The sequence below is a fragment of the Brassica napus genome, chromosome C3, assembly GCF_020379485.1.
Source record: "Brassica napus cultivar Da-Ae chromosome C3, Da-Ae, whole genome shotgun sequence".
In the NCBI taxonomy this organism is placed as follows: domain Eukaryota; kingdom Viridiplantae; phylum Streptophyta; class Magnoliopsida; order Brassicales; family Brassicaceae; genus Brassica; species Brassica napus.
This window is the reverse complement of record NC_063446.1, coordinates 61,442,403-61,461,814: the sequence shown is the minus strand read 5'-3', so window position 1 is coordinate 61,461,814 and position 19,412 is coordinate 61,442,403. Positions and strand designations below refer to the sequence as shown.

At 37.7% G+C, this 19,412-nt stretch overlaps 2 protein-coding genes across 2 annotated transcripts; one reads left to right on the top strand and one right to left on the bottom strand.

The window, feature by feature from the left end:
* Nucleotides 1-8,757: 8,757 nt before the first annotated feature.
* On the top strand, nt 8,758-9,792 carry LOC106350371. The gene has a single exon (XM_013790266.2). It carries the CDS (start codon nt 8,758-8,760, stop codon nt 9,790-9,792), a length of 1,035 nt encoding a protein of 344 aa, XP_013645720.2.
* Nucleotides 9,793-13,933: 4,141 nt separating this feature from the next.
* On the bottom strand, nt 13,934-14,704 carry LOC125583998 (dirigent protein 6-like). Its single transcript, XM_048751698.1, has one exon. The coding sequence runs from the start codon at nt 14,634-14,636 to the stop codon at nt 14,079-14,081; it is 558 nt and encodes a 185-aa protein (XP_048607655.1). The 5' UTR covers nt 14,637-14,704; the 3' UTR covers nt 13,934-14,078.
* Nucleotides 14,705-19,412: the final 4,708 nt, after the last annotated feature.

Here is a 19,412-nt window from a genome sequence, read left to right as displayed (position 1 = left end):
ACGGAGAAACCCGCCTATCCAACTAATTCTTGCATCCACGAGGAGGAAGGAGGATTTTCGGGCTGCTCCACCCCAGCTTCCTTAGTCATAGTCAGCTGGAATTGCTGTGGGTTGGGGAATCCTGCAACAATCAAGCGATTAAAGGAGATAAACATAAGGAATAAGCCTGACATTATCTTCTTAATGGAAACAAAAAATTCATATGAAAAAACCCTAGAAGACCTACAATGGCTAATCCTAGAGAAGTATCATACGGTGCCACCTGAAACACCAAGAGCAGGAGGTCTGTTCTTATTCTGGAAGAAGAAGATTGAGCTCACTGTGCTCTCTTCAAACAAGCGCTACATAGACACTATTATCTCAAACAAAGGGATTTCATTCCATACTACTTTTGTATATGGAGAACTTGAGCAACCAAGAAGACAAGCATTTTGGGAAAACTTGTCAACACTGCATTCAGATAACACTACTCCCTGGTTCCTCACAGGGGACTTTAACGAGATCATCGATAATTCAGAGAAGTGTGGGGGCCTGATAGAGCAGAAGGAACTTTCGGGGCGTTTCGATCTTTCCTATCTAGACACAATCTATTTGATCTAAAACACTGCGGTGGCTTCCTATCCTGGAGGGGAAAAAGAAATACACACCTCGTCCAGTGTCACTTAGACAGAACCGTTTGTAACATGAAATAGTCCAATCTCTTCCCATAGTGTCGTAGCCAATACCTACGTTATGGAGGATCTGATCATCGTCCTTTGCTCTCGTTCATGGACACAAGAAGGAAACGAGGAAATGGAATATTCAGATTTGACCGTCGCCTAAAAGAGAATCAGAAGGTTAGAGAAATTATAAAAGAGTTATGGGAAAGCAACTCTCACCTCCAGGTAGAGGAGAAATTGTCTCTTTGTCGTCGAGCAATTTGCAAGTGGAGTAAAGCCTTTCAAGAGAACAGTAGGCATGCAATTGAAACCCTACAACAGGAGTTGGATAAAGCAATATCAAATCCTATTTCTGATGACTTTCTCATTCGGGATTTAAATTCTAAGCTTCTAAAGGCCTACTTGGAGGAGGAGAACTTCTGGAAACAGAGAAGGCGCCAACTGTGGTTATCCCTAGGAGATGCAAATACGGGTTAATTTCATGCCTCAGCAAAACTCAGAAAGTCCAAGAACAGATTAACAGTTCTGGAAGATGAAGATGGCTTACCCAATTATGAAGAGGAGCAGATTTCAGAGGTTATTTGCAGCTATTACTCTCGCTTATTCACCTCCCTCCCATCCAACGGCGCTCATATAGTGCAGGAAGCTCTGGTCCCCTGCATATCCGACAAACAAAATGAAATGCTGATAGAGATTCCAAGTAGCAAGGAGATTAAGGAAGCAACCTTCGCCATTCACCCGGATAAAGCTCCGGTCCGGATGGATTCTCAGCTGCTTTCTTCCAATCGAACTGGGATGTTACTGGTCCAGCAATAATCCAAGAGATTCAACAGTTCTTCTCATCAGGGTCCCTGCCAAATTTGGTGAATCATACCTATGTTAGACTGATCCCTAAGAACTTGGAGGCAAAAAGAGCAGAGGACTACTGCCCGATAGCTTTATGCAACATTTATTATAAAATCATATCAAAGCTACTCTCACTACGCTTGAAAAGGTTCTCAATTCCCTTATATCAGAAACTCAGTCCGCCTTCATACCAGGAAAGTCGATCACAGATAACTTATTGATCACACAAGAAGTACTCAGTATCTACAGACATCTAAAGCTACAAAGAATTGCTTCATGGCGGTGAAGACTGACATGTCTAAGGCATATGATCGTCTTGAATGGAATTTCGTGGAACAAGTACTCGAGAGATTTGGTTTTCATAGCAAATGGATTCAATGGATTATGGAGTGTCTAACTACAGTTTCCTACTCATATTTAATCAATGACCACGTCTATGGACACGTTCAACCTAGCATAGGAATTCGACAGGGAGATCCCTTGTCCCCATACCTATTTATTTTATGCGGGGAAGTGCTATCAGGATTATGCAAAAACGCAGCAAAGGACGGTACCTTGCTAGGAGCTCGAGTGGCTAGAGGATGTCCAAGAGTTACTCATCTGTTGTTTACCGACGATACAATGTTCTTCTGCTCTGCATCACCTGAGTCCAGCAGGAAGCTACTACAGATTCTAACACAGTATGAAGCTGCATCGGGTCAACAGATAAACAAAAGTAAATCAGCAATTACCTTCTCAAAGAAAACTCCCACGGCGATGAAAGAGGAAACAAAATTAATTCTTGGAATCTCGAAGGAAGGAGGAGAAGGAAAATACCTTGGAGCCCCAGAACATTTTAAACGCCGTAAGCGTGATCTATTCACATCCATTGTAGACAAGATACGACAACGAGCCGTTAGCTGGTCTACCAAATGCCTGTCAAAAGCCGGGAAACTGACGATGCTCAAAGCGGTGCTATCTGCAATTCCAACCTACACAATGTCATGTTTCGAGCTTCCGGTTAGCATCTGCAAAAGAATACAATCTGCCCTCACAAGATTCTGGTAGGATGGCCCAAACAATAGGAGGAAAATGAGTTGGGTTGCATGGGACATGCTAACCAAATCTAAAGCAGAAGGGGGACTCGGGCTTAGAGATATTCAACTCTTTAACCAAGCCCTATTGGCAAAAATTGTGTGGAGGATCATCACCGTGCCAGACTGTCTCCTAGCTAGGATCCTAAAGGGTAAATATTGCCATAAACAGAGTTTTCTAGAGGTGGATCTATCCTCAGTATGTTCTCATAGCTGGAGAGGAATTCTTCATGGTCTAAATCTCCTAATGAAAAACCTAGGCAAGGCTATTGGGAACGGTCTATCTACAAGAGTTTGGAGGGATTCTTGGATCTCTCTAGACGCACACACCATACCGTATGGACCTATAGAAGAGGAAGCCTTAGACCTACAGGTGTCCGATCTACTTACTGATGACCTCAAATGGAACAAGCAGAGGATAGAAAGATTCCTACCTGGTTTTGCTGATCAAATCCAATGCTTGCAACCAAGTCTGCGAGGAGTAGAAGATAGATATGTGTGGCAGCCGCTCCCTTCAGGATCCTACACAACACGGTCGGGTTATAACTCGGCGGCAAAAAACAACCAGGAGCGTCAGAGAACCTTACCTGTTGAGGAATTTGATTGGATCGGGGATGTTTGGAAGACATCGTGCTCCCCAAAGATGAAAGTCTTTATCTGGTCTGTGATTCATAATGCACTGCCTCTGGGGGAGAATCTACAAAGAAGGGGAATCAATGTCAATGCTAATTTCCCAAGGTGCAATGAAATGGAGACTTCAACACATATCTTCTTTACCTATCCGTTTGCAAAGAAAGTCTGGGACTGCATTCCCCTAAAAGATACAGTTCACCTAGCTGTCACTGACACTTTCAAAACGATGACAACTCGACTTCGCTCAGCGGTTTTTCTACTACCAACAGGAGTCTCAAAATTGATTTTCCCGTGGGTGGTTTGGTCGATCTGGAAGGACCGTAACCTCCTGGTCTTTGAAGACAAAAGTTTAAGTCCTGCAGAGATAGCGTCAAAAAGTTTAAACTTAGCGAGGGAATGGAGTAAGGCTCAGGATTCACTACCATCAGGAAAGAACAACAAGATAGGACAACAAAAAACCTCGGTTGGTCTTACCCCCGCTAGATCTTGAGATCATTGTCTGTAAATCAGATGCGGCATGGGACGCAGCACGGAACAGAGCAGGCCTTGCATGGATGTTAAGAGGGAGACAAGAATCGGCAGTGAATCAGGGGTCGACGACTCAGCACTTTGTCAACTCTCCACTGGTCGCCGAAGCTCTGGCCGTAAGGGAAGGTCTCTTCAAGGCGGCTAGTCAAGGGATCTCAAATCTTTGGATGTGCTCCGATAATCGACCGCTCATTAGAGCAATCAACAACAAGAATCATAGGAAGGAACTGGTGGGGATCATTGAAGATATTCATGATCTCTCTTCTGATTTTGTTTCAATCGCGTTTTTTCATATTGGTAGAGAAGATAACGAAGAGACAGATGCTTTAGCAAAATCTACCCTTTGGAATTCTATGTTGTAATGGACTCTCTTTGGGCTGGATTGCCTTTGAGCTTTATTTTAATGAAGTATTTTGTGACAAAAAAAAAAGGTTAACACCATAAAAATTATTCTAATAGTTTAAAATTTTGTTGGATTTGAAATCTAGCAACATCTGATGAGAAATTTGTCAATCAGACTTTTGGAAACAAACAATAACACACATACCAAAAATCAAAACAAAATAAATTCATAAATCAAACATTCAAATATAATGTTATACAACCGAAACATGTGATAAAATGTGAAAACATCATTAGAAGTTGTTGAATTTCAAATCCGGCACACTTTTAGTTGTTAGAATGATGGTTATGATGTTAGCAACATAACACATAATAATTCAGAATATTGCTATGTGAGACATAGTTGGTGTAGTTGTCAATCATTTTTGCTTAAGTATATCACACACTTTTAGACAAAATCACATCTTTTGTACAAATATTTTTTAAGTGAATAGATTTAACTTCATTCAAAAAAAGAATACATATTCAAAGAAGTTGATATATAAAATACATTAGATTACATTATATACATGTACATACTTATATATGCAGTTTATATGAAAAGTTAACTACTTTTATACATATATCAATATATGCATCTTCAAAGCAACTACTTTTATTCATTTAATCATTTTCTATTTTTCAATAATTTTTTTGTTGCATAATACCATAATAATTTATGTTAATGTTGCTGTATTATAACCCAAAATCAAGTACTAATAGTGTGTGTTTATAAGTTATATACTTATTCATCAAAAAAAAAGTTATATACTTACATATGAAATATATAATTTATAAGAAAGTTTATTGTTGCAATTTTATAGCCGATCTTTATATTTTTCATTGTTATAGAAAATAAAACACATGATCGATTTTTATCACAAAAAAAAAGATTAAGAAGAATTTGATCCCATGCCTGGCATGGTGATTATGCATTAATGCATTAATAGTTCGGATTGGGGTTGTAATTTTTAGCAGGACTCCATTATGATTTGTAAAATAGAAAGGCGGAAACTTTTTCTGAAAAGAGAGAAAGGCGGAATTTTGGTAACCTAAAATTATGTTCATATCAAAATTACGATATGTGTCTATCAAATAAATGTATGTTTCACGAAAAATAAAACATTTCAATTAATTCAGGATGGTCTAGTGGTTGAAATATTTACTATAAAATTATTAAGGTATTAAAGGTCGAATCTTATCGCAATGAGTTTTGATCATCATGGTTATTATGCAAGATTTAAGTGACCAAAGTACCAGTTTTCACGGACGCCAAAGATTTGTATGAATTTTGGTCTGAAGTAAAAAAAATATATATATATTTTTATAGATTGGTATTTTTTTTTTTTACATATATTGTTAGATAGTTGATATGAACTCACTCGGAAAAAAAAAATTGTACAGGTAATTTGTTTAGTTAAGGCAATAAAAAGTTTTTTTTTTTTTTGTTCACAAATACTTCATTACTTAAAATTTAAAGTGAGTTTCTTACAGGGCCTCTGAGGGCCTGCTTAGCCAAGTTATCCTCAAAACAGAGAGAGGAACGATTAACATATCTAAAAGAGACAGAATCAAATTGGAAAGAGAGAAGATAGATGTCAGCCAGGATTCCATGGAGATCAGAAATGCCAGATTGTTCGACAATTGCTGCCACCAATTGTGCTGAATCCGATTCAAAGATCACATGTTTGAGCTGAAGTGCGATCGCATGTTCCATCGCCATTCGTACTGCCAATCCCTCCGTCACAAGGGGTGATCGAACGAAAGATAAAAAATCACTGTGAGAGAGGAATCTCTCATTTTGGTTAACCGAGAAGCTCCACCCCAATCCCGCGGTATTGTGTTCATTGCTCCACGCTGCATCCGATCGACAGAGGGCCACTGAGTCGGCGTCGATCTTCCTCGGGATTACGCCTCGCTTTGGGGGTATAGGTACTACTTGAGCCAACTTCCACTCTTTAGCATCAATGATAGCTTTTGATATTACCTCTTGAGGTGTGAAGTGGCGCTGTTGAAAGATCTTAAGGTTTCTAGGCAACAAAAAGTTTAGTATGAGAATTATTAAGGTTTAGAAAAAATGTTTTTGTACAGTTAATTTCCATCTTACATTTTGGTATGGACTTTCTGAACAATCGAAAAAAGGTTTAGAACCGCATATACAGATGGGGGATCCGAATAAGGGCCGGACTAGTGGATCGTATAGGATAGAGATATGCGTTAGCTGCGTTTCATTAAAAATTAGCTAGTATACTTGAAATAGGCGTGCTGTTTGGTTATGTGTTCACAGCACAAGACCAGGGGCGAAGCTAGACCATTTAATTCGACCAGGGGCGAAGCTAGACCATTTAATTCATGGGTGAACCTTTGGTAACAAACTACATTTTACCACATTAACTGACAAATTTTTGATGTTTCTACATAAAAAAAATGGAATTTTAAAATAATTGTGGGTGCACTTGCCCCTACATCTTACAGCCTAGCTTCGCCACTGCACAAGACCTGAAGACCATGTAGGGTGATTCAATGAATTTTTATGTTAGTATGTGGGTGGTGGAATGACCGTTATCACTGGCTGATTTGTTATCCATGTCTTTTTTGTGATTTTTAATGATACGTGTGAAGAGTAGTGTTTAGTGGACTAATACAATAGACCATCAGTATTGCTTAAGGCAGAATACTGTCAGACTCACCCCATACTTCCCCTTTTCTAGTTAACTAATCTGGTTTAGTTTGTTTGATTCATTGTACTCTCAGTTATTTTTTTGGATTGTTGTTATAGGCTGAACTTTTGTATCCTTTTTCCTTTGTGTTTTTAGGAAAAAAATACTTTTGATCCCCAAGTAAGCTGTTGATGCTTAGGATAAAAACAAAATATATAGTGTCCGTCAATGGCGACACTTATGAAACAAAATCTTACGTAAATTTACTAACTAATGTGTTCTGTTAGTATTATTAAAGTTCAACTATTGATTCTTTTTGTTCCTAGTCAACAAGTATCGTACGTTGTTCTACGTATCTTTACTTAGAGGGAATTTTCTTTTATTTCAAGCGGGTTAATTAATGCGTCTTTCATACTAAATTATACAATATACTGAAACTGTTATAAACCATTTAGTGATTGACTCATTCATCAGTCCGTGTAGCAAGACGGGCCAAGCCCATCCGCAGGATCATACTGGCGCCTATCTACTCTTGTGTTTATCTACATTATAGTTGGTGTTTATCTTACGTATTGCTAGTCATTATCTAGTTAAGGATAAGTACGATCTCATGTCGATCCAGTACTTAGACCGTCATTACCATATATATATAAAGACCAGTTGGTCGACCTAATAATACACACAAGTTTCCCTCTTCATTCACAACACGTTATCAGCACGACCTTGTCTCTAAACCCTTCCAAAAATTCACCACCCATAAATCAGAAACCAAACGATCTCTTGATATTTTCCGACGACTCTTAAAGCTCTTCCAGTCGCCTCCTTTTTCTCTCTGTCAGCAACCAGCAGCAGCTCTCTCTCCTCACAGACCGTTCAACTCATCACAAAAGGTTCAGGTATCTTTAGAAAACTCAAAACAAAACCATAAAGGATTTAAACCCTCAGTCGCATACATACAGCTACATCTAGCCGTATGTCTTCGCAGAATAAAATCTAAAACCCTAATCTATTTTCAAAACTTAAATCTCGTCTTGTTTCACCCTGTTTAAGCTTGTTTGATTTTTTTTAATCTTCCTGATGTGAGTTAATTGCTAGAACCTTTTAGGATGACAATTATACCAATTTTTTTTTACATATCCGACTGCTGCATCAACTTAATCTGATTGTTTGCTTGCATTAGAAACTTGTTCTTGAATGTTTAAAGTCTTTCTCTGATATGTTGAAATCGACTAGAACCTGTCTCAAATTTGAAAGAATTTTTTAAATATTTTTAAGATAAATCCAATTTTTCTTATAGATAAATCTGAAATTTTAAAGATAAATCTGATTTTTGATAAATCCGACTGAAAACAATATATTATATATTTTAATTCGATTTTCCTATTTTTAAAAAAAAAACCTTATATCTTTATCTTAAAAAAAAAAAAGGATTTTCAGCATTTATCAGAAAAAAATATCGATTTATTTTTTCATAATCCTACTAGGAATAGGAATTGCTAGTATTTATCTGAAAATAAATAAATTTCGGATTATTACTGATATACTAGCATTATCAAATCATTATATTTAATCTGATAAATAACGAAAACAAATAAAAGTAAGAAATGATTGCATTTTTTTTTAAAATGTATACTAATCTGATTTCATGCATGGATTTAACTTTATCTCGATTTTGTATAGGTTTAACTTTACCTTCCTGCATATCACATGAAATCATCTGATTAGGATAGATCATTCATACTGATTAGTTTACTTTCATGTCGAAAATTGATAAAACTGATCAGATTTCATGCAATGGATTTAACTTTATCCTAGATGTATAGGTTTAACTTTACCTTCCTGCATATACATGAAATCGTTTGGATCATTGAAAAAAAATATTGTTATTTACTTGCATTGCTTGTATCCGACTGAAAGAGTATGTGAATGATCCGATTATTTTCTTACTAATGGGGATAAACTACAAATATTTTTCAGATGTCAAAGATTGCGAATCTTGATTTCAGTGCTTTGAAAAGCAATGGTGACAACTACCTGGAATGGGCGCTTGATGCAAAGATCATGCTGCGATCAAAAGATCTTGGTGACACAATCACCAAAGACAACAATTCCAGTGACAAAGACAAGTATAGAGCTATCTACATGATACGCCACCATCTCCAAGAGAACTTGAAAACTCAGTACATGACCATGGAAAATCCATATGACCTTTGGATCGCTTTACAGCGAAGATATGACCACCAGAAAACGGTGTTGCTTCCAAAGGCTCAATATGATTGGAAACACATAAGGTTCTTGGACTACAAATCAGTAGACGAGTACAACTCAGTCCTGTTCAGAATTGTGTCCTTGTTAAGGTTATGTGGTGAAAAAGTAACCGAGGAAGAGATGCTTAATAAAACTCTCTCCACGTTTCCTCAAACCAACATGGTATTGCAACAGCAGTACAGAGAGAGGAATTTCGCCACATATACTGAGTTGATAGAATGTCTCTTGTTGGCTGAAGCTAACAACGAACTGTTATTGAAAAACAGTGAGATGAGACCTCCTGGTACAGCTCCATTACCCGACATCTCTAAGCTGGCTATAGAGCCAAAGAAAGAGAGTAACCTTGTCCAACACAATGACCATCCCGGTCCAAACCGTGGAAGAAGTCAAGGACGAGGTCGTGGTTCTTTTAAAGCACACGGGCGAGGACGTGGTCGCGGTACCACACCCGGCTTTAGCCGTGGTCGTGGCCGAGGCCGTAGTGTGTCTTTTAAACCACAGATCAAAGCTGATCGATGCCACAGATGTGGTATGGGTAATCATTGGGCAAAGAATTGCCGAACTCCTAAGCATTTGTGTGAGCTTTACATGGAGAGCTTAAAAAGAAACCCGGAAGCTAACATGGTTCGAGACCCGGGATATGATGGTGATGATGATGATGACTTGGAAGACGTCCAGGATCACCAGCACGAGTCAGACAAAGTTGATCACATGGAGTTTGAAACTTCAGACATACTGAAATAAGGAATTAAAATTCCATATCGTTTTTTTTATTGTTTTCCCCTGGATTTGGTGTTCTTTAAGATTGTTTATCAGTGTTTGGCTTTGGATTTAACTTTATCCTTATGAATGAATAAATTTTTTTTCATTTCTCATATGCCTAAGAATTAGATCATTAAAGATACCATCTCTGAAAATTTTATTATTGTTCATTAACTTTATGATTATTGTTTTTGAAGAATGAAAAGTGGAATGGATACAATCGTGGTGGACAGTGGCACCAGCCACACCATTTTGAGAGACAAACGATTTTTCATACATCTCACACATAAGGTAGCTAACATCACCACTATAGCTGGCACGGCTAGCTTAATTGAAGGCTATGGCCACGCCAATATCTTATTGCCAAAAGGTACACATCTTGAGATTGAAGATGCTTTGTACTCACCTAGCTCAAACAGAAGTCTATTGAGCTTTAAAGACATAAGACTGAATGGTTTCCACATCGAAACAATGGGTGAAGGAAGTAAAGAATTCCTACAGATTTATAAAATCACCCAAGGCAATAAGAAAGTCTTTGAGACTATACCTGCGTGTGGGACTGGTCTTTATTATGCCCAGACCAGTCTTGTTGAGGCTAATGCCGTCTTGAATAAAGAATTCAAAGAAGAGTTCACTCTTTGGCACAATCGGCTGGGACACCCCGGTTCGAACATGATGCGAAAACTCATATCAAATTCAAATGGTCACAGTTTGAAAACAAAAAGAGTTATCCCTAAGAATATCACATGTGAAGCATGCTCACAAGGGAAACTAATTACTAAGCCATCACGTACCAAAGTGAATAAGGAAGTGACAAATTTCCTAGAAAGAATACAAGTTGATATTTGTGGACCAATACACCCACCCTGTGGGACATTTAGATATTTTATGGTCCTGATTGATGCATCCACAAGATGGTCACATGTTTGTCTCCTATCAACTCGTAATCTAGCACTTGCAAGATTGCTGGCTCAGATAATAAGACTGAGAGCACATTTTCCAGATTTTCCATTAAAGACTATACGTCTAGACAATGCAAGTGAATTCACTTCCCAAGCTTTTAATGACTATTGTATGTCCATGGGGGTAAGTGTGGAGCATTCTGTAGCACATGTCCATACTCAGAATGGCCTGGCTGAATCCTTTATAAAACGGATCCAGCTGATTGCCCGGCCACTCTTAATGAATACCAAACTCCCAGTATCAGCTTGGGGACATGCAGTACTACATGCAGCTGAGCTAATTCGCATCAGGCCATCTAGTGAGCACAAATACTCGCCATCCCAACTACTAACGGGTCATGAGCCAGATATATCCCATCTAAGAGTTTTTGGATGTGCCGTCCAAGTGCCTATAGCACCACCACAGAGAACAAAGATGGGACCTCAGAGGAGGATGGGAGTATATGTTGGATACGATTCCCCTTCTATTATTAAGTACCTAGAGCCAACAACAGGTGATTTGTTTAAGGCCAGGTTCGCGGATTGTCATTTTGATGAATCCCAGTATCCAGCATTAGGGGGAGATTATGGTAAGCTGGTACAGGATATAAAATGGAATCAAACATCCTTAACATGGCAGGATCCTCGGACTAGAGATTGTGATCTAGAAGTCCGGAAGATTATACATCTTCAAGAGCTAGCTAACAGATTGCCAGATTCCTTTGCTGACCCAAATAGAGTAACCAAGTCATACATACCAGCTGCAAATGCACCAATAAGACTTGATGTCCGTGATGGACATAATCAGGCTGCTACTACGTCTAAACCACAATTGAAACGTGGTAGACCAGTAGGTTCCAAAGACAAAGAAGTTCGGAAAAGAAAGAGTGCAAAGAAATCCGACAAAGTGGAAACTCTAGACATGGAAAAGGAAACTCATGTACCACCAAAAGATACTTGGGACGCTAAGAATCAAGGTAATGAAGTTCCTGACAATAATGAGATCTCAATAAATTATGTCATGTCTGGAAGGAAATGGAACAGAAAACATGTCGACATGAGTGATATATTTGCTTATAATGTAGCAGTCGAATTGATGGATAATAAGGATCTAGAACCCACATCTATACTAGAATGTATGCAACGACCAGATTGGTTGAAATGGAAAGAAGCCATTAATGTGGAGTTAGAATCACTGAAAAAGAGAGGAGTGTTTGGACAGATCATCCGGACACCTCACAACATAAAACCAGTGGGATACAAATGGGTTTTTGTGAGAAAAAGAAATGAGAAAGGAGAAGTTGTGAGATATAAAGCACGACTTGTTGCACAAGGATTCTCACAAAGACCAGGAATAGATTATGAGGAAACTTATTCCCCTGTGGTGGATGCTACGACCTTAAGATTTCTAATAAGTCTGGCTGTAAGAGAAGGTCTTGATATGCGGTTAATGGATGTTGTAACTGCCTACTTATATGGTCCACTGGATAATGAGATATACATGAAAATTCCAGATGGTATTGAATTGAAAAACAAAGAGAGTTCTCGAGAACAACATTGTATCAGATTGAACAAGTCTCTTTATGGATTAAAGCAATCAGGTCGAATGTGGTACAATAGACTGTCCGAATATCTCCTGAAAGAAGGATACAAAAACGACCAGATCTGCCCATGCATATTCATAAAGAAGTTCAATAAGGGTTTTGTAATCATTGCAGTATATGTAGATGATTTAAATATCCTAGGAACCTCTGGAGAAATTTCCCAAACTGTTGAATATCTCAAGAAAGAATTCGAGATGAAAGATCTTGGAAAAACAAAGTTTTGTTTGGGATTGCAACTTGAGTATATGAAAGATGGAATTCTTGTGCATCAAAAGGCATATACAGAAAAAGTACTCAAAAGATTTAATATGGACCAGTCTCACCCATTGACTAGCCCCATGGTCGTGAGAAGTCTTGGTCCGGACACTGACCCATTTGGTCCGAAGAAGAAAAATGAGGAAGTCCTTGGTCCCGAAGTGCCTTATCTCAGTGCCATAGGAGCTCTGATGTATTTAGCTGGCCACACACGACCAGACATCAGCTTTGCTGTGAACTTACTTTCTAGGTTCAGCTCCTGTCCGACCCAAAGGCACTGGAACGGGATTAAACATATACTTCGTTACCTACAAGGAACGAAAGACTTGGGTCTTATGTTTACTAACAAATCTAAGGAAGATTTAGTTGGTTTTGCTGATGCAGGTTATCTCTCTGATCCACATTATGCTAGATCTCAGACTGGTTATGTTTTTACACACGGTGGGACAGCTATATCCTGGCGGTCCATGAAGCAGACCATGGCAGCCACATCCTCTAACCACGCAGAAATATTAGCCATGCATGAAGCCAGCCGTGAGAGTGTATGGATGAGATCCATGACACAGCATATTCGTACCACTTGTGGTATGATCAAAGGAAAGGATCCACCGACCATCCTATACGAGGATAACACAGCATGCATCGCACAGCTTAAGGATGGATACATTAAAGGAGATAGGACGAAACATATTCTTCCTAAGTTCTTCTTTACACACGAGCTTCAGAAGGCAGGAGAGGTCCAAGTATTGCAAGTCCGTTCGAGTGAGAATTCAGCCGACCTCTTCACCAAGTCACTACCAACCTCAACGTTCAAGAAGCTCATATGGAAGATAGGCATGCGTCGACTGAAGGATCTTCGGTGATGCATTCATCAGGGGGAGTTCATGTGTTGTACTCTTTTTCCTGTCTTGTTTTCCCTTTTACCACATTGGGTTTTGGGTTTGTCAAGAGAGGTTTTAATGAGGCAACATCCAAAGCATGAATGAACCTTGACCGGATGTGTCGATCAAGGGGGAGTGTTATAAACCATTTAGTGATCGACTCATTCATCAGCCCGTGTAGCAAGACGGGCCAAGCCCATCCGCAGGATCATACTGACGCATATCTACTCTTGTGTTTATCTACATTATAGTTGGTGTTTATCTTACGTATTGCTAGTCATTATCTAGTTAAGGATAAGTACGATCTCATGTCGATCCAGTACTTAGACCGTCATTACCATATGTATATAAAGACCAGTTGGTCGACTTAATAATACACACAAGTTCCCCTCTTCATTCACGACAGAAACATTCTTTTCATTACGTCTTCTAACAATTGAGGTTTGGAACATCAAGAATTATAAATCATAAACGAAAACACACAGAAAAACTATAAAATAAAACAGAACAAACACTTATTTTTAGTAACACATTTTATCTGTGCGTCAACACACAAGCTTTAAGAATCAAACACATGAAGTTAGTTACTAACATTCATAGAGTTTAACATCCATCTTAACACGGAAATACTTAGCCCCTTGAAATATATCCGTCACGAAGGTAGCGATCCCACGAGCCATGAAGAAATCACCCGTCCCACCCACGACCGATAGATCTCTTGTCGGCTCCATCATCAAATCCGCACCCATTATGTTCAATGTCCCTTTGTGTTGCGTCGAGTTAAACACCAAGGTGTAGCAAAACCACGCATTGAAGTCCATCTTCATGTCATAGAAATAGAAGCCTTGTGCGCGAGCTAGAGGTTCTGAGAGATAGTTCTTGTCCATTGTTATGGGGCCATCAAAGATCACAAACTTACCGAACTTGAAGTTTCCTAATCCTGGCGGGCTCACTATAGCGGCTGAGGTTGCGTTTGCTACATTGTCACCATCGTAGAGGATGTCATGAAAGTAGAAGGAGAAGTGTTTGCAAGGTTTTCTCTGATCAAATGTTTTTCGGGACGAAAAAACTGTATGGGAAAAGAGGACTAATAAGAAGAATGAGAAGAGGGACTTAAGGAGTTGTTTCTCTACAAGAGATGCCATGGTTAGCTAGAGACGACTAGTGAGTTGTGTAAATTGAAGATCGCTTACACCCCCATTAATATAGAAGTTATTCACATGAGTTAGTGAAGATAATTTATTTGGATAAAATGAAAGAATTTTAAAAGTTTGAGGGGACTGCTAAATTGGTTGTTCACGTACGTTTCGTCAATTAAAATATAAATTCGATTGACAAGAAAGGTTTAAGATCATGTGGCGGGGTTGGTGCAAAACTAAGCAACAAGTTAATTTCACTTTCTTGAAAGGTTTAATGATTTAATACTGTTAAACCGGTTGGTGGCCTATGTTGGATCCAACCTAAAAGCATAAAGCCGAAGGCTAATAAAACAACAAGTTGAGTATATGATGATGCAGTGAACCTAAAATGACACAAAAAGAAAGTGTTAAGCGAAAATTTAAATACTATGAAAGAAAAAATATCTCTTTAGAAATATTGCCTTAAAAACGAACTCCCAATATTACTCATGTGTGGTCCATATAGTTAAAATTAGATGACTTGTACAAAAAATAACCAAACCACGTTCTAGGTTTGAGGTTGCTATTAACTACCATTTTTTATTCTTCGTTGCGGAAATTATATATTATTCCAAAATATTTGTAGTTTTGATTTTGAAGTATCTTAACTAAAGCCTAGCATTAAAATCACGAGTAAAAACTTGGACTGCTAAAGAAAAGGGATCAGGTTTATTTTATATATAATCGATTGGGTTTTTGTTCTCTACTCAGCGCGCCACGTCAGCGTTTTACAGACCACAATGTGAAAAAATGTCAAGGATATGGCTCGAACCCGAGTTATTGAGATTTAAACACCAACATTTATACCACTAAACTAAAGGATACTTTATACATTGATGGCCGAAACTAATATATATTTATGAAGGTCGGAAACCCTTGCTTCTTCGGTTTACTTTGTGGGTCGGGCCTACAAGTGTTTTATGAGTTTCATTTTTAAATGAGATTCATCACGTTATATGAAAAAAGCAACAATTATAATTTTTCCATATTGTAAATTGTCTTCGTTTAACATGAGTTAGAGTTCTTTTCATCATTGTCTCAGACAAGTCTGAGTTACAGAGTTGCGTCATGTGTATGTTCGTAATCTATTTTTCACCGGTGAACTCTTCATCTCCCCATCTTAAATCGCTTGATCATAAATGTTCCTGATTTGTAGCCCTTCTGTAAACCTATATATATGATTCTCATCTTTGATGAACCCAATCTGCATCTCCACAAAACTCATTGATTCCTCTTAGTTTTAACCATCTTCTAAAACATGTCTCTCTCTGCCTCTCCATTTCCTCAAACCGGCGTCCCAGGCGTCCGTCACTCTTCGAGTCTCTCCGTCTTGGTCGTAGTAGTCAGAGCATAGCCTCAAACCTCCTTGCTTCTGGGATTCCCTGAACTTCAAGAAAGTCAGTGAGTTTATGGGAATCACGGTTCTCTTCCTTGATGAAAAAGTAAGTTAATCTTTGATTTATCACACTTATTTAATATAATTATTTTTAATTAATTTTCTGATTCTTTGTTGGATAATATTATTTGCAGATTCCGTGATTCATGGGTTTATTCCCGTCGGACGTGCTAATCATTACATGCCATCTTTGAAAGTCGGTTCCATTGTGAAGGTCGATCGATTTGAGTTTGCTAGGTGCTCAAGCATGTACAAGATAACTGATCATTCATTCCTTATTTGTTTCATCTCACCACCTATTATTGATGAAGTCATCACGGGTGCTCCTGAGATCAATCTCCAGTCATAATTAGACTGTTCGACAATTTGCAAGTGATTGCGAACACAAACCTAGAACTCCCAGATATATTATCATATTGCATCTGGGTTTATATTATGTTTCGATATCATAACTGGTATTTAAACTCGCAGATGTGGTTGGGCAAATCCGTTCTGTCCAGGGCTCTGACCTTACCAAAGATACAACTCGAGTCGTTATCCGTCTCCTCATTGATCCGTAAGAAACAATCACAACACAATTCCCTATATATTATTATCTATATTGTGCTAACATCAATAATCAAAAATATTTTCTACCCAAAATCTATGGTCGTCTATTTATCTCTCTTACTTATCAAACTAATTTTACACAAACCTTTATTTTACAACTTAAAAGAAACCACAACAACCCAAACAATCAAAACACCAAAAACTAGAATTCCAAAAAAGACGAATCATTAATGATCACCTCTCTTTTTTGTTTAATCTTAGAAATAAACTTCAAAAAAAATATATCAAACCAATCACTTCAACTAAAATTCAACGACACATACATCGAGTCAGCTAAACAAATACACACTACACGGCCAGCTATTTAACAATTTACAAACTTACTTTCGCAACGAAGAAGACGAAGACGAAAACCAAGATCAGTGAAATTACCTAAACAAAAAAAGAGAGTAAGTTATGAATTCTGATAAATACAACAAACAATGATTTCTGTTTACATATTACCCATCAGATAAAAGATAAACAAACATAGGCACACCAGGAGATACAAGAGACAATCCGGAAAGAGACAAAGGCGGCAACAACATCTCCACCTGCTCACTCATCTTGTCTTATAAAAATAGCTTACATGCCCAATGTCAAGAGGCTAATGTTATTGTGTTCTTATGAAAAATAAATAAATCCGTTTAAAATCCATTAAGGCCCAAATACTCAGGACTGTCACTCATTTTATTGTTATTTCTACAAGTTTTCATGTATTTGTTTTAAAGGTCCGGTAAGAGCAACAAGTTTAAAAATAAAATAAAAACATATAACAATAATAATAAAGATAATAAAAAATATTACTTAATACACACAACTTACACAACTAAACCGGAGAAAAACTATCCAGAAACAAAAGGTACTCTCAACAATTTTAATATAATTTATGTTCTCAACAGTACAAAAAAAAAACAAATTAAAAAGACAAACAAACAATAAGTTTCAGTGACACAACAAACAACACCACGAACTATATCAATCACATTACTAACACAGTTTAGTCGAGAACAATGCATACACAGTTCATCATCACAACTCTAACCCTATAACAATAAAAAAAACTTGAAAAACAAACTCAAAACGCAAATTCACAATTACAATAACCCTAGCAAATATTGAGATGAAACAAGAACTCTGTCCACAACTCTGCGCTTGCGCGGGGGCAATGCTCCTAGTAAATTCATATGATTATTGTATTTTGAAGATAAATGTAGTTCATGGAGAGCGATCATTCACTCTATCGTTTTATTTTCGGTGTAAGACTACCATATAATATAAAAGAAACATTCTTTGATAAAAAAATATATATATAAAAGAAACATTCGAAAAACATTGTAATTAATTAATAAAGGGACCATTAATAAATCGTATTTTCCCATATTTACTTTACAAATAGTATAAGTCAATAATATTTGTCACTAACTCATTCCTAACACATGAATTAAAAGCACAAAGGGCAAAATGTCAAGCAAGAGGATTCTTTTTTCTTTTAAACAGTTCAATGGGGTTTAGTTGCCTAACTCCTCGTTTGTCCCTTACTGGTTTCAAAGTAGACGGCTTTTGGTTTATGAAAAAACAGCTTGAGATAATATAAGAAACTTCACAAAGATCTTATCCTACAAAAAGATTGAAATAATAATACTAATAAAATTCCAAAAATACCGTTTTGACCAAAAAAAAATTCCAAAATACCACTTTGAGACCATGAAGCGGAGGCTACTAAGACAATTGTGTGAAATCCGAGCTAATGTTTTGTAAATGGTAAAATAAAAAGTTGTATACGAACCAGTAACCAAACAGCCATGTCCATGTCTCGAACTTGGCAGTAGAGTCTTGGTTTTACTTTTACTCATATCAAACCAAAAAAAAGTCAGAGCTACAAGTTTTCAAAGTAAGGACTGTACAAAGTTCATGGTTCATCAATCAAACTTTCCTAACTAAAATATGAATAGTATTTCATCACTACGAGGGAAGAGTGGTGGACGATTTGAAACAGCAATGGCTGTGTGGTTTGCATCTAGGTAAGTTAATGAGGATTTTTTAAGTTTTGAAAACAATTTTAGATTAAAAAAAAATCTCAGAAATAGAGTCACACTTGTTGTACAAAAGCTTTTGATATAAATAAAGGTTCAACACTCATTTAAAAAGATATGCGAATAGTAACCCGATTTTGTAGCAATTTTATCAACCCAGTCATGGTCATATTAACGAATTGTCAAAACGATTTGATAACTATGAGTTTCACTTCTATCGTCGATCGAATCAGACAAAAAGCAGTTAGTTGGGCAACAAAGTAATTGTCGTGAGCAGGAAAACTTGTTCTGCTCAAGACTGTCCTCTCAGCAATACCAACGCACGCGATGACCTGCTTTAAACTCCCTTTAAGTCTATGTAAGCGGATTCAATACGTTCTTACTAGGTTCTGGTGGGATTCAAACATTGGGGATAGGAAGATTTGCTGGATTGCATGGTCAAAACTTACCAAATCAAAACGCGATGGATCGGAGGGTTGGGGTTGCGTGACGTTGAAGCCTTTAATGATGCTCTTGTAGCTAAGATAGTCTGGAGAATAATTTCGAAACCGGAGTCTCTTGTAACTAGAGTCCTCTGCGGAAGATACTGCCCCAACACTTCCTTTTTGGAAACAACTCCAAGCAATGCAGCGTCCCATGGATGGAAGAGCATTTTGAGGGGACGAGATCTACTTATCCCACACATCAGCAAAGCAATAGGAAATGGGGAGTCTACGATAGTTT